At 39.0% G+C, this 16,358-nt stretch overlaps 1 protein-coding gene across 5 annotated transcripts in view; it reads left to right on the forward strand.

Moving 5' to 3' along the window:
- ARHGEF6 (Rac/Cdc42 guanine nucleotide exchange factor 6) overlaps window positions 1–16,358 on the forward strand; it is a 116,060-nt gene that overhangs the window by 74,791 nt on the left and 24,911 nt on the right. For 4 of the 5 annotated variants that reach the window (XM_063432022.1, XM_063432023.1, XM_063432021.1 and 1 more), the window contains exon 17: window positions 9,691–9,711. The exons of the other annotated variant lie outside the window; for it this stretch is intronic. In XM_063432022.1, the coding sequence (XP_063288092.1) occupies window positions 9,691–9,711 (21 nt within the window). The remainder of the gene's footprint in view (window positions 1–9,690; window positions 9,712–16,358) is intronic. 5 annotated transcript variants of the gene reach the window in all.

Genomic DNA, 16,358 nt, shown 5'->3' on the forward strand with positions numbered 1-16,358 from the left:
TGAAATTGCAATAATATAACTATTTCCGTTTCAAATGTTTAAGGTCTTGCCTTCCAAATATTTCTCAAATAAAGTTTACAGAAGTCCGTATTTCACAAGATATCATTCTTTATGTAAAGCCAGGAATCCTGCTTGTGTGCAGTGATCATTAAAATGAATATACTTACTGCTGTAATCCTAATACTGTATCCAGTAAAGGGTAACTGTATCCAATTAAGAGCATCATTTGTAGAACCTTAAATGAAAAGTCCAGCATAGTATAATACTGTCATTTATTTTTTAAGTGTAATAAAAATGTAAACTCTTACACTTTTAAAAATGTATGTCTTAATGAAAAGTAGTAAGTGCTTAAATGTTTCACTCTACTGGATGCAGTGGATACATTGATTTTAATAAATAATTATTTATTGAGCTATGCGGGATTTTCTGTAACCTTTTATTTGACTAATATTGTTGATTTCCTTAACATGAATATTAAGGAAATCAACATATTGGAAGATAAAGTGAAATTTTTATTGTGAGGTGTTCTAACCTTTAGTGCTTACATAAGCTGTAGAAGATTTGAATTCTGAACTTTGTGATAGCTTCATATTTAATGGTTTGACTGCTGGGGTACACTTCATAATTAGATTTTCAGTTTATTGTTTAGTTTTTATTTTTGAACTTTTTCTTTGTAAGAGAATTTGTAGTGTAATGCTACCCACAGATTGTCTATTGCTGTGTTGTCTCGCAAGCATAGATTGCCTACACAGGCATTGACTAAGTGGCATATCTTTTAAATACACGTAAAAACAAAAGGAACCATGCTTATTAACATTCGTATCATTGAAATCAGATTTTAGTTCTATGTTTTAGCTTACATGCTTCCACAACTCTGTTTACACCCACCATGTTGTGGGCAGTGGTGTATTTTGGATCTGTGCTGCCCTAGGCATAACGGAACTCGGGCACCCCCTAATTTACATTTGTCCCACCCCTTTCTGTCAATGCCACACCTCTTCCTGTTAAAGACTAACACAGACACTTTGACTGACAGATAAACACTCTCGGATGCACTGACATACACACACACACACACAAACGTATTTGACACAATCTGACAGACACCCACAATCACTGACATACACACTCAGTCACTGACGCACACACACCCACTCACAGACACCACACACTGATAGGCATACACACTCACTCAGACACACACACATTCACTGACTGACACACTCACAGACACATACTGACAGACACACAAAATTACTCAGACACACAGGCTCCCTCACAGACTTACACACAGGCTCCCTCACACACTGACGGACCTACCCACTCTCACTCACAGACACAAACACTCACAATCACTCCAACGCACTGATAGACATACACTCACTCACAGACACACACTGACAGCCAGAAACACACACACACACACACACCCCCCCCCCCCCACACTCACAGATCTATTTTTATTTCTACCTTTGGGAGAGCTGGGTGGATATTTTACCTGGGGTCCAGTGAGGCTGCTAACTGGGCTGCTTTGGTAGGGAGGGAGGCAGGAGTGCAGGCAGTTGGGCGGCTAGCTGACTTCAAAGGCAGGCGGCAAGGGAGCGCTGATTTGTGAGCGCTCTCTGCTCTGCTCCCTCAAAAGGGAGTCGAGCAGAGAGCTCACAAATCAGCGCTCCCTTGCCACCCACCTTGGAAGTCAGCTAGCTGCCTGCCACCAGGCTAACAGGGTATATGCCTGAGCATTTAGGGGCAAGATTTTTTCCACCCCCTGTAAAGTGCCGCCCTAGGCAAATGCCTTGTTTGCCTCGTGGCAAATACGTCACTGGATGTGGACACGCATCAGTTAATACAGCTGCCAAATCTGTATAGGATGAGGAGAGGTCTGATTCTGATCTCTCACCAATTAATTACATAGCAAGCTGTGACCAGAGGCCAGGTCCCTAAATTAAGTATTTAGTTCTGGTGAAGAAAGAAGGAGCTGGGGCGATGTGATCCATACAATGTAATATAGATTGAGGTCAGAGTTATTTAACCTCAATCAACCAACTGTAACATTGTGAGACATGAGGTGTGTATATAATGATGTTCAGGGACACCGAATTTTTTTTTTCAGAAGTAGCAGTGGCTGCAACTTTTACAGAATATACAGCTAATTAATAGTTGTGTTGCTGACACTCAGGTGCTAATGTACACAAGATTCTGGTAGAAGGGTCAACCCAAACTATACCACACTCTACAACTTTTCTTTTTGAGAGTAATCGAATATGTATTCAATTTATTTTATTTTTTAAATGCTTTTTATATTTTTAGAATTGCCATTTGCAGAGCTATAATCTGCCTCAAATAGGGTGGGGGGGGAAAAAGCCCATACGCTTCATAAATTATGTGCAGAAAATCATTCAAAAAACAAATTTCACAAACACAATAAGAAATATAAAGCCTCCACTTGAGGGACAGGGGGGACCAGTTAAGAGTACCACCTGTATGTTACTTGCAACTAGTCGCTAGTCTTTTATTACAGCAAGCTTTCTCTTTTGACCCTCAAAGGCTGTTTTTATCTTAGCTGTTAGCCTACTGGCTGCTATTGAGGCCAAATAGTAAAAAAAAATAAAAAAAATTATGCTTTTAGCTGTCAAATCGATAGTGCCCATTAAATGGACTTGAATCGCAGGAAGCCTATATTTTAAATGTAAAATACAGGCTTTGGATTCGGTATGCAAACAAGTACTATTCTGTTCCTGCTAAACCTTTAATTGCTGCAATTAGATCTATTTAAACTGTTAAAAGGCTTATTGAGAGTAGAAAAATTGCCATTACACCTGATCAGCTGATATATATACCGGTAGTCAATCAATATAAGATGCACCGGCATATAAGAAGCTACCTTGCTGTATAATGTAACAAAAAAAATATAGGGTAAAAAAAACTCACTAGTGTAAACGTATGAATCCTCAAATCCTTCGAATATTCATTCTCATTGTCACTGTCAATGATAACCACATATATTTATAAAAGGCCCCTTGGACTACATTTCGCATATTGCTCTTGCGGTTATAATGCTGGCAAAGCATCAGGGGAGATGTGGTCCACAGCATCTGGAGCGCAAAAGGTTGCCTATCCCTAATCTACAGATCTTGTTAAGCTCCTTACCTCATCCTTTGCAAAGATATTTCATCCCCTATCCCTCCTTTACATTAAATCAGTGATTACCCCAGACTGCAATACATTTCCCCGAACATAGATTAGACGGATTCCCTGCTCTGGTGCATTCGTATATGTTCGGGAAAGTTTCCCCGAACATAGACGAACGCACAAGAGCAGGAAATCCCTTAACTCCTCACTTACCGACCTATTCGTTCTATGACTGGGTCATGGCAATGGAACCCGGTCGGTAAGTGAGGAGTGTCTGTACTAAATATGTATAATATATTATAAAATAATTAAAGCATTTTATAATATGTAATGCATATATATGATTTCATTATAAGTGTACTTTGAGGTATATACACACACATTTTAAAATACACTTATATTGAAATCACATATATGCATTATATATGTATAATATACATATATAGGAAATAAAAGTGTGTGTGTGTGTGTGTGTGTGTTTTGTATAAATATATATATATATATATATTGAAAAAAACTTTTTTTATAAAAAACAAATAAAAACGCTAACTTTGGTTACTACAAAAGACTGGACATACTCCATTTTGAATACCGTAGGTTGTCTACTTTTACAACTGGTATGCCATGATGGGGTTCATTTTCATTCCTGGGCTGCTATACGGTCTCAAAGGCAACATAGGCCCAGCACACCAATCTGGCAAATATCAATGTGCATACATGGAAATTTGACCCCTGTAAGTTTGCAAAAAACCATAAAACCTGTATATTGGGGGCATTGTTGTACTCTGGAGATGTTGCTGAACACATATTGGGGTGTTCTTTGTCAGTAACACATAACAGGAACTGAGAATCCATGCCTAAAATACAATGTGAGAGAGAAATAACACAAAAAATGACTACCCAAAAGTTTTCCAAAGACTGGTGGTATCATTAGTGCATGGAAAGTGTTAAAATACCACCATTTGAAATACCCTAGGGTGTCTACTTTTAAAAAATATACGGTTTGATGGGGGTAAATTACATCAGCTGGCTTCAAAAATGTACCAAATAGTACATGGTGCATGATGACCAACTGTGAAAATTCCAAGTTGGAAAACTGGAATGCGCACCCTCCAAATAAGGTATTTTTGCCACAAGAGAACCCGACACACCTAAACATGGGGGGTTTCACTGTAATCAGGAGATGTTACTGAACACATATTGGGGTATTCTTTGGCAGTAACCATTAAAGTTTTTTTACGTACATATATTCTTAAATTGCTATGTGTGTCAAAAAAATCACCAATTATTATTTTTCTTTTAAATTTGGCATAGATTGGTGGTAAAATGGTTGCATGAAAAGAGACAAAATACCCCAAGTATAATACCTTAGGTTGTCTTCTTTTAAAAAATAGGTTATTCAGGGATTCCTGACAGTTATCAGTGTTACAATGTTTAATTTGGTGGTGGTGGTGGCCTACCATTTGTAAAAGTAGACACTCCAGGGTATCTCATAAGGTGCATATTGTGCCTTAGCATGTCCCCATTTTTTCACCAATATATGCCAAAGTATGTGGTAAAAAATTATTTTGGGCATTTTTTTACATACGGATTGCATTTTTGCTGGCCATTTTGTATATTTCATATGTGCCACTAAGTTCAAACCCCCAAAATTATGCTCAGCTAAGTCTTCTGAGTAAAAAGACACCCCCAATGAATGTCTTTGGCACTATTTCGTGAAGCTACAGTGCCATAAAGGAGACCAAGCCATATCAGTTTTTACCGAACTTTGAATTTTGACACTGGGCCTATGTGCAATTTCCAAGCATCTTCGCAGGTTTTAAATTCAAACTACCCCACAAAGGCCTACCATTTCTTAAAGTAGACACCCCGGGGTGTTTCAAAAGGCATATTTTGAACCTTGGCGTGGGATCATTTTTCCGCTAGCTTGTACCATATTTAAAAATTTAAAATATTTAATTAATTAATAAAATTTAACCCCTGAGGGTTAAAAAAAAAAAAAAAAAGAATTAACCCTCACGGGTTAAAAAAAAAAAGTCAGATCATCGTCAAATGAAATCCCTGCCAATTGATCACTGTAGTCAGTGATCAATTGGCAGGGAAGGGGTTAATTTTTTATTAAACTGTGTAAAGGGGGGTGGGATTTTAATTTAACTTTATTTTTTTACAGGGGGCAGGATCAGCACTGATCCGTCTCCCTGCACTTCACAGTGAACCCAGAAGTGCAGGGAGGCGGAAGGTGAGTATACTGAGCACATGTGCCCGCTCTGACATGCTGTCAGAGCGGGCACATGAGCTGGGACAGTCATATCCGGTGCTCCCGGTCTGCCTCTAATACAGAGGCAGACCGGAGCACCATTAACCCCGCGATTGCGGCGATCTGGGGTTAATTTTAACGGGTGACGGACAAGGGTTTAAGGGTTTCCCCTGAGTGACGGACCTCGTCCGTCACTTGTCATTAAGGGGTTAACGGTAAGAAAATTGAAAAATGGTCTGGTCACTAAGGGGTTAACAAGGGACAAGGGCACTATAGTGTTAGGAATACAGATTTGTTCCTGATAGTGTTCCTACTAATGAGGATTTCTGTAGATAAAGCATTGGAAAAGTGTTTCTTACACGTTGTCTGCAGGACTACGTAAGAAACTGCTTCAAATTTAATATCTCTGGGGCATGAGAAATCTCTTAGCTGGTTCTAGAAATCAACTTTTTTTTTTTTTTATGTCCGTTCAATACATTTCTTACTCATTACTCATTATTATTTGTTCCTAATTACAAGCAAATTATAGAAAACCTAAAATTCTGACCTTAATTACAAAAATCCTGATACAGTTTTGTGTCCTTCAGTCCTGCTGTTATGTTATCTTAAACAAAGCATAAAAACCCTTAATAGTTTAATCGTCAATATATTTCTTCCTAATTACCACAAAAATCATTCTTAAAGAATCTTTGTCGCATCTCTTATCTTCCATCTCTCTCTTCTGAAATCTGCAGCAATTAGAAAACGGGGTTAAATAATAAATCTATGCAAATTCAGCTATCCGGAAACAAATGTTAGATACACTAGTAAATCGTTCTAAATTTAGGAAATCTTAAGGTTATCAAGGATATGGAATACATTTTAAAGGATCACTATAGGGTCAGGAACACAAACCTGTATTCCTGACCCTATAGTGTTAACACCACCATCTAGCCCCCCCTGGGCCCCTCATGCCTCCATAAATATTAAAAATATTACTGTATTCAAGCCAGAAGCTGTAGATCTGCATGCTGTTTGCCTCCAAAAAAAACAAGCAGTCTGCTGACATCATCAGAATTGGTAGCCTGATCCAATTACAGTGCTTCCCATAGGATTGGCTGAGACTGACAAGGAGGCAGATCAGGGGCAGAGCCAGCATGATTCAAACATAGCCCTGTCCAATCATCATCTCCTCATAGAGATGAATTGAATTAATGAATCTCTATGAGGAAAGTTCAGTGTCTGCATGCAGAGGGTGGAGATACTGAATGTTTGGATGCATTTTAGGCAGCCATGACCCAGGAAGGATCTTGAACAGCTATCTAAGGAGTGGCCAGTGAAGTTATCACTAGGCTGTAATGTAAACACAGCATTTTCTCTGAAAAGACAGTGTTTACAGCAAAAAGCCTGAAGGTAATGATTCTACTCACCAGAACAAATTCAATAAGCTGTAGTTGTTCTGGTGACTATACACTGCGTGCAGAATTATTAGGCAAATGAGTATTTTGACCACATCATCCTCTTTATGCATGTTGTCTTACTCCAAGCTGTATAGGCTCGAAAGCCTACTACCAATTAAGCATATTAGGTGATGTGCATCTCTGTAATGAGAAGGGGTGTGGTCTAATGACATCAACACCCTATATCAGGTGTGCATAATTATTAGGCAACCTCCTTTCCTTTGGCAAAATGGGTCAAAAGAAGGACTTGACAGGCTCAGAAAAGTTAAAAATAGTGAGATATCTTGCAGAGGGATGCAGCACTCTTAAAATTGCAAAGCTTCTGAAGCGTGATCATCGAACAATCAAGCGTTTCATTCAAAATAGTCAACAGGGTCGCAAGAAGCGTGTGGAGAAACCAAGGCGCAAAATAACTGCCCATGAACTGAGAAAAGTCAAGCGTGCAGCTGCCAAGATGCCACTTGCCACCAGTTTGGCCATATTTCAGAGCTGCAACATCACTGGAGTGCCCGAAAGCACAAGGTGTGCAATACTCAGAGACATGGCCAAGGTAAGAAAGGCTGAAAGACGACCACCACTGAACAAGGCACACATGCTGAAACGTCAAGACTGGGCCAAGAAATATCTCAAGACTGATTTTTCTAAGGTTTTATGGACTGATGAAATGAGAGTGAGTCTTGATGGGCCAGATGGATGGATTGGTAAAGGGCAGAGAGCTCCAGTCCGACTCAGACGCCAGCAAGGTGGAGGTGGAGTACTGGTTTGGGCTGGTATCATCAAAGATGAGCTTGTGGGGCCTTTTCGGGTTGAGGATGGAGTCAAGCTCAACTCCCAGTTTCTGGAAGACACCTTCTTCAAGCAGTGGTACAGGAAGAAGTCTGCATCCTTCAAGAAAAACATGATTTTCATGCAGGACAATGCTCCATCACACGCGTCCAAGTACTCCACAGCGTGGCTGGCAAGAAAGGGTATAAAAGAAGAAAATCTAATGACATGGCCTCCTTGTTCACCTGATCTGAACCCCATTGAGAACCTGTGGTCCATCATCAAATGTGAGATTTACAAGGAGGGAAAACAGTACACCTCTCTGAACAGTGTCTGGGAGGCTGTGGTTGCTTCTGCATGCAATGTTGATGGTGAACAGATCAAAACACTGACAGAATCCATGGATGGCAGGCTTTTGAGTGTCCTTGCAAAGAAAGGTGGCTATATTGGTCACTGATTTGTTTTTGTTATGTTTTTGAATGTCAGAAATGTATATTTGTGAATGTTGAGATGTTATATTGGTTTCACTGGTAAAAATAAATAATTGAAATGGGTATATATTTGTTTTTTGTTAAGTTGCCTAATAATTATGCACAGTAATAGTCACCTGCACACACAGATATCCCCCTAAAATAGCTATAACTAAAAACAAACTAAAAACTACTTCCAAAAATATTCAGCTTTGATATTAATGAGTTTTTTGGGTTCATTGAGAACATGGTTGTTGTTCAATAATAAAATTAATCCTCAAAAATACAACTTGCCTAATAATTCTGCACTCCCTGTAGTGTCCCGTTAACACAAAATTAGGTTGATTATTCCCTTTGGTAGATGCTGATTTTGATAGTCTTAGGAGATGTGAAAGAGTGTGGTAGATACAGGGAAGTAATTCGTTGTTCAGGTTTTACTGCACATATCAAAGAACAAGTCTCTTCTCATGTAAAATATCCCCAGAGTGTAGAAAATCGCTAAAAGACACCTTCGATAAGTAAACCTATTTTAAGTAATAATTATTAAAATGTGTGTAGTTGATGGATCTGATTTTTTTTTTTTTTTTTTTTTTTTTTTTTTTTACTTTAACAAAAGTTAATGCCAATTAATACAAAAAATCCCATCTGTTGCTTCAGATCTGTTAATATTGGGTAAGTTACGGAAATATTAACATATATTTGTTTTTTAATTAGTCTTCATTTTGTATGTTTGAATTATTTACTCTATACTTATTTAACGTTACCCCAAGAGTGATAACTTGAGTTGATAACAGTCAATTACTGATTCTGTAGCTTTTGATTGGTATTTTTCTATCAAAGTACTATATTTTAAGTACCTTTTTGAGGTCAAGTTCGTGTGAACGGTTTCAGTAGAAATGTATGATCTGATCAGATATAAAATTTTCCAATCTGCGGTTCTTTAGCTAGAGGTGTGTTTTACCTCGTCTCTTCCTCTGACCTTTGATGGGTTAATAAATTACAACCAGACTAATGCCAGTGGGATTTTTAGCAACCTTGTACATGTACATGTGTATATAATTTTCCAAGGCTGCATTAGGTAACAACTGCATTCTACCCTTTAGTTATTTTAACTCTCATATAAAGAGTTTATATAAATATTTTGTAAACCTCTCTGAATGTTAAAGCACCAACATATTCTACCGTGATGTACAAAACCTTTTAAACCAGCAGTGTGTTCTTAAAATGATGATGGCTACTAAAAATCTTTAATTGGGAGCCATTTGGCCTTCACTCATAAATGCATAAACCATGTTGGACAAAGTGTAATCATGAATTCGGTTTTCAGAACTACAGGCGACCAGACAGCCGCCTGGCTTCTGTCTGATACTAATTTCATTGTACGCTATATGCAGCTAATGGGACATATGTAAATTATGTGTAAGAGTAAACCGTTACACAGTCACTCATAGATAATGAGTATACAAAGTTTACTACTGCTAAGGAAACTTAAGAAAATTGGATCCCGTTAATGTTACCACGTATTAGTCGATTTTGCCATTTAGAGAAAACTTTGGTGGACTGTTTATCACATTTGTTTTGTTTCTCTTACCCATGTCCTTTTCTTTCTCTACATATTGATTTTTAGAGGATGTCTTATATATATAAGGTAAGGGTAGATACATGTTATATGCTGCAATAAGAATGCTTTTTGTTGCTACTTTGAGTTGTGTTGCTTTTGTCTGTCTAGTATCTTGCAAGAAATATGCAATTGTAATATGGGTGGGGGGGGGGGGGGAAACAATGTATAGCTGTTTTCTTCCCTTAAATTTTTTTTTCTAAAAGTCCTTAACCCCTTAAGGACACATGACATGTCTGACACGTCATGATTCCATTTTATTCCAGAAGTTTGGTCCTTAAGGGGTTAAAGTCAATACATTTTTCATATATCTGTGTCACTTAAAATGCAGGCTTTGCTTTATGTGTGCCATGGCATTAATTTAGCTTTTTTTGGCAATTCCAAGGCAAAGCTAACCTTTTGACTGTTAGATGTGTTGGAGCTATATATATTTTGACTATTTTTTTTTGTTTTAGGGGCTTTTTAATATATTTTTTATTTATTTTTTCCTGGTTTATTTTTTATTTATTTTTTTACCTAAGAAGACATTATTCCAGAATTTTAAATCTACGTTTGATAAGCCATCTTCTGTCAATTCAAGTAATATTTTGTTTTCAATAGCATTTATGTTGTAGCATTGTTAAAGAGAACCAATTCTGCAAAAAAAATTACATTTTTAGGACTGTGGATTCCGTTCTATCAATCTGATCATTATCCACCCCCATTTAAAAGTGAAGTTTTAATATAGATGACTTGGCTAGTTTCAAAGACTCCTCTGCTGTAGCCTCCATCAATGTCGCCATCCATGCTGTCGTCACCCACGATCTTGTCCGATCCAATGCTGCTCACAGAAAAGTATTGGGGATGAGAACGCATGCGTAGCAAAACGTTGCACTCCTCCAATCAAATGCTGCTATCTGCAATATTTGATTAAAGACCAGAGTTTTACTTTGTAATGGAGGCCTCTAGAGACTGTGAGGAAGACTGCCACTAAAGGTGTGCTTAACCATTTCATGTAATAACAAAAATAGCCATTCAGTGGCAGAAAAAAGGGGGATGGCGGGGATTTAAAATTACAGGACCACTGCACCTAGACTACTTCATTGAGTTGAAGTGCTCTGGGCGATTTTCAGTGGTTATTTCAATATTTCAGTACTGAAATTGGAAAACTAGCCATATTGTTCCAGTGATGCCGATGTGCAATGGAGCATCATAATATATTGGATTTCAGGGCTCTTCATTAACGTTTAAATTGTCAGAAACCCAAATTGCAGGCCAAAATACCTATACTGGAAACATTTTCTGAGAACTTTACCTGTTCAGGACTATACAGAAAAGTGAGTGGTCAGGAATTTTAAGTGAATTTCAGATTATAGGCCAAAATACCTGAGCGTCTTAGAGGGTTCTATTGTGCCTATATTCTGCATTAGCATAGTGCTGGAAACAATGATTTAATATTATAAGAAAATATATTTGGGATATTTTTATATTTCTTGATATTTTGAAATATATTTTTATATATGACCTATATTTTCCGATATTTGAATATTAAAATTATTATTCTTTATATTTTTTTTTTAAATGTATCCAAAAATAGAAAGCTTATCCAACAATATTAAATCAAGGCCTACTGTCTAATTCTAGAATTGATGAGATTATGTTAAGATTCTTCCATAAGACATTCTATTTGTGAGCAAATGCACAGTGTTTGCACATTTGTCCTGCGTGGTGATGATTGCTTTATTAAGGCTAGGTAAATTAAAGAAACACTCCAAACACCATTACACTGCAGCATGTGAGTTTATATAACTGGATATATTCACTATTCTATAAATTGGCAGTGAAATGAAATCCGAATAAAAAAATTCAGGCTATAATAGGCAAGCTGTCACAATAGCGAAGTTGGGAGATTTACATTTTTCTCCCCAAGTGAATTATGTTTACCTATCTATATACCGCAGCTAACTTTTTGCTACAAGTCACTCCCCCCCCCCCTTTCACTGCATGTTACTATTAAGTAACTCAACCCTCTTGCACTCTGATCAACTTGTGAATTAATTATATTTGTAACTTTGTAATGTCGACTACAGTTCCTTATCGGCACTACTGTCTGATTTTTAGCTGCTTGCAAGGTGTTTCTTGTTTTTACAGGTCTATGGAATGCAGTTTTTGCTTCTTGTTGGCAACACACTCTTGTGCCTTGTATTAAAGGGCTTTTGAAGATTTAATCTTTCTCAACTGTACTGCAATTCTACTGCAACTGGCAGCGAGATTCTTAATATGTGTTAGTTGGTTTCTGTCCACTAGATGGTGCTATTATTTGTTTTTAGTTTTGTGATTGTGTTTTAATTGCATTTACATTATGATAAGAATATTGAGTCATTTAACCAAGAAAGCGTTTCTTTAGTTCTAAAGTTTTCATGTAGTTGCTGGGATCTAGATGCTATTACCCAAATGAATGACACTCGGTAACCTCAGTCAAATGAAAAGCTAAGTTGACCACACTGGGAATATAACCTGTGGTTTGAATACACAGACTCTGCAACTGCAGCACTTTCTATTGTAGCCAGAAGAAAGGAGATCTTAAAATTTCACATGCTAGAGGTGGCCTAATTCTATTGGTATTGTTCTGTAGGATGCTCAGATGTTGACTGCACTAATACATCTTCTTATAGCATGACACTGTGTGCTGCTCTGATGCCTAATTAAAAATAATGGAAAGCAAAATAAAACAAATTACCAAATGACAAGCCCGCTTTTAATAATTCTGCATTTCTCAATGGCAGCAAAAAAACGTTCCAATTAAATCAACAGGCAATTGCTTACCGACTAGACGTTTTCGATTTTGACATTGCAAGGTTATGTAGAAGAGAAGGCGGTTAATAAATGTGTTTTTAAAGGGGAATTTAAGGTACTTAAAAAGAGAGAAAAAAAATAATACATTCCCTGTACATTTGCCATCAAAACATCTATTTAATAGCTTTTCTGCTTCAAAACATCTATTTAAAAGCACTTTTGCATATTCTCCGTTCAATACAATTTTTTGATTTTTTTTTTAAATAATGAATTGCTAAAAGCTATCAGGATAAAAAGCAGGACTTTGTTTGTGTAGCTGCATCAGGTGTGACTAGTTCCCAGCTTTGGCTTCATATATGTCCTACTATGTTCTTTATGCCATCTCCTCTGACAGCAAGGACTGTCCTGGGACAGAAACTTTTCAGGGTGTACTGCCCTCTATCACTGGTCTGGCAGATATCTTCCCCTCTGCTCTAACCTTCCTCTAGAAATTTTCATTTCATCTCCCCAGTCATACGAATAAGTAGGTATCATGCCCTCTTGACCCCTCTTTGAAGCAGGTATCATCCGTATAAACTAGACATTTTCTAAAATTTCAGCCAACAGGTCCTCAGACTTTATAACAGTTGCCCCAAATAACTTGAAAGGAGAAGGAGCTTCCATCACAGGTGCTATTGTGCCATGAAAAAAGATAATTATATGAAAATTAATTTCTATGGGTGTGTAATTGTATCTGTGTATAAAGTATGATGGAATCCAGGGGGGAAAAAAATCTATATTGTCCATGGTTATGAATTCCATCACTCGATAGTGAATTCTGAGGATTTGTCAAATGTTGCAAAACTGACCAAAATTCTTATTATTCTTATAAAATTTTACAGCACCTATCCGATTAGCGAACAGGCCTCATTATGAGTGCCAAACAAAGGATTTGTATGTTAAATTATTGGGTACATGACTTTTTGTCACATTGAGTCCAATTCTCTACATGAGTAACATAGGTTTCTGCTTTGTGCTGAGGCACAATGAAACCAAGAATAGCACCCTTATTACTGTCTGACAGCAGGGAGGGTGCAACTTTGTGATTTACATAAATAATGTTTAAATTGCTGACATCTCTTGAAGTCATAAAGTGACAGAGAGGACACTTTTTGTTAATCTCCCAATCACTTTAGCTGTAGGAGCTCGGAGTGTTCCTTCCTTTAAATTAAATGGGCAGTTAAAGGAACACTCAGAGTAGATCTACCCCTAACGATAACATGCATGAAATTAGTATTTTGTGTTTTATTTGGGCGTACGTGGAATCCAGGCTTGCAATAGCTGCAGATCTAATATCAGATCTAGTATCTGGAGTTGCTGCGAGCCACCATTTCTTCCCCAGTATGGACACTTTCTGTGGCTGTCCAATCATAGACTTCTTTTTTTTTTTTTGAATTCTTTATTTTTGGTGTGCAGGTGATTACATCTGAATTACATACGCCACAACAGCGTGCATTTATATTGAAACGTATATGGATAAAACAGTGGCATAGAGAAATTGCACAGAATGTTTTTTTTTTTGACGAACATAGTGATACGTTAGGCATTAATGAATGAACCACGATAAACATATTGCTAAATAACTCGTCTGCTACAGCGTACCTTAGAGGTACCGACAGGTAATTCCGTTACTTGGTCGAAAGGTATCTTCGCTGATATATCTGGACAACTATATTTGGGTAACTTAGGGTGTCCCCAGTGTAGACTAACTTATCGTGTACTTAAACCGTTATTTTTCAAGAGAGGCTTAGATAAAAATAATAAACAGACATGCTAAACTTTTTAAAACAGTTTAACCTCGTTATATCGCTTGTTTTAGTATGGGCGTAGAGTAAGCTAGCGTGTCAAAATACATTCTAGTATAACTCCTGCCCTATTCTAGGCGTTAAACCTGGTATAATACAGAGCTTGGGTTATATTTGTTAGAGTTCAGTTACAGTTAATTCTCTGTTTACGTTGAGGCCGTTCATAGTGAAAGGCATGCTTAAAAGAAAAGAAAGAAAAGAGAAAAACAGGGAGGGTCGGTCTCTGGTATCATAAATGCTGCAGCTTTTTTGACTCTATGGTGCAGGCTATACTGAGAGGCTAAACAGTCAAACATTTAAGTATTGAGAATATAAAAAGCAAGGGTAGATTTAGAGAGAGTTATGTGTCCGCAAATCAGTCTCATTCAGCCCATGCCCGTTCGGGGTAGGCAGACCTCAAGGGCACGCAGGCAGAGTGGGTCAAGGCATCGCCGTGGGATCAGTCTGTGTGGGCAGGCGGGTTCACCAGCGCCTATGTGCTCAGTTTCGGTTCCATCGGTGGACGGTGGGGTGACCCTCTGTACGTTGGTCCGGCCGACAGTTGTGGCTGTATGGGGCCGCTGTGGGCCGCATTGAGTTCTGGATCTTGGGTTCGGTGTGGTGAGTATATGTGGGACTTGTATGGTATTCCTGTCCTTGCTTGTATGGGAACGGGTGCTTGTACCTGCCCGTCTAGTAGTCGCGTCCCGCCTTTCTGGTGAATTGTAATGACACCGCTGGATGGTCGCTCTTCGGGCCCTCGGCAGTGCGTCGTAATGGCGGCGCCTGGTTGCTGGGCGCATCCAGAGGGCTACTGCTTTCAATGCTTGGTAGTATGTCGCTCCATGGTTGTGGAGTACTGCACAGAAGCTTTTATATAGCCGGTCTAACGCCTCCATGGGCTGTGTCGATCGTTTGGTGTATGTGTCTCTTGCTTGGGGCCTGTCGTGGGCCGCCATCTTAGTAGTGCCTCGTTTACTTTGTGTCTCTATGGGCCGCGTGGCCCGGGGGTCCACCTGCGGTTTTACACTGATTGAGTCTCTTACCAGTGTGTCGTGGACTTGTTTGGTGGGTGGTTGCTTGCTTTTCGTGCTGGATGCGCTTATGTCCGCCATCTTGGGTGCCCCTGCTCCCACCTTACTCGATGGAGTTGCAGATACAGTCCTATGGTGTCGGGCATGGGGCTCCCCGCCCGGCGGGGACCGGGATCTCCCCCACCGGTCCATAGGGGGGGGGGTAAGAACTCGTAGTCGCTTGCGGCTGTATGCGTTTGGCGGGAAAGCGCCCGCCTTTCCTCGCCTCCTCTCGAGCTAGGCCCTGCTCTGCCGTTGCGGTGCTCGGTCATCCTGGGCGTCGTGTTTGGTAGCTGTGTGTTCCGGCAAACTTCCTCCGTGTCCTGGGCACATTGGCAGGAGTATTTGGGCTCTGTAGCTCGGCAGGTGGGCATTTACAGCGCCCGTGTTGCAGGAGCTCCTGCAGTACACGTCTTGCCAGTTCGCTGGTTAGGCTCCGCCCCCCTCATAGACTTCTTAATGAGCTGAGCAGATGTTATTTTAAAACTAAGCTGAAGTTCTTTGTGTTTGGAGTGTTCCTTTAACCTATTTGTAATCCTATACATTGCTAAAACTGGGCATCTATATACAGTTACATTTCTCCATAAATAGTGTGACCTAGAAAAGCCGATTCTAATGGGCAGACGGTATTTTAATGTAGTCCTGCATTCTATGTTTGTACTGTAAAGTTTGTTCAGACACATTTCCATCGGTGGTATTTAGTCTTGGTCTCCCAGATACTGTTAAGTGGCTGTGTAAGCTTTAAGTGGATATGTTTGCTACGATGTAGCAATGCACGCCGGAAACCCCGTGATGCTTGCAAAGCACTCTTCTGAGTCAAGGACAGGAATGAATTGGCGCATCAACTAGATTAACTGCCGTCTGTGTAGCAGGTTTACTAGAAAGGCAAATCTAATGTTCTATAGAGAGAGTATCTGAACTCAGAAATTAAACGGAGAACCCTTTTGTTTCTGCAAAGAGCGGAACTATCCAATGATACACATATACCCGAAATGTCCACAAACCT

The sequence above is a fragment of the Pelobates fuscus genome, chromosome 9 (genome assembly GCF_036172605.1).
Source record: "Pelobates fuscus isolate aPelFus1 chromosome 9, aPelFus1.pri, whole genome shotgun sequence".
Taxonomy (NCBI): domain Eukaryota; kingdom Metazoa; phylum Chordata; class Amphibia; order Anura; family Pelobatidae; genus Pelobates; species Pelobates fuscus.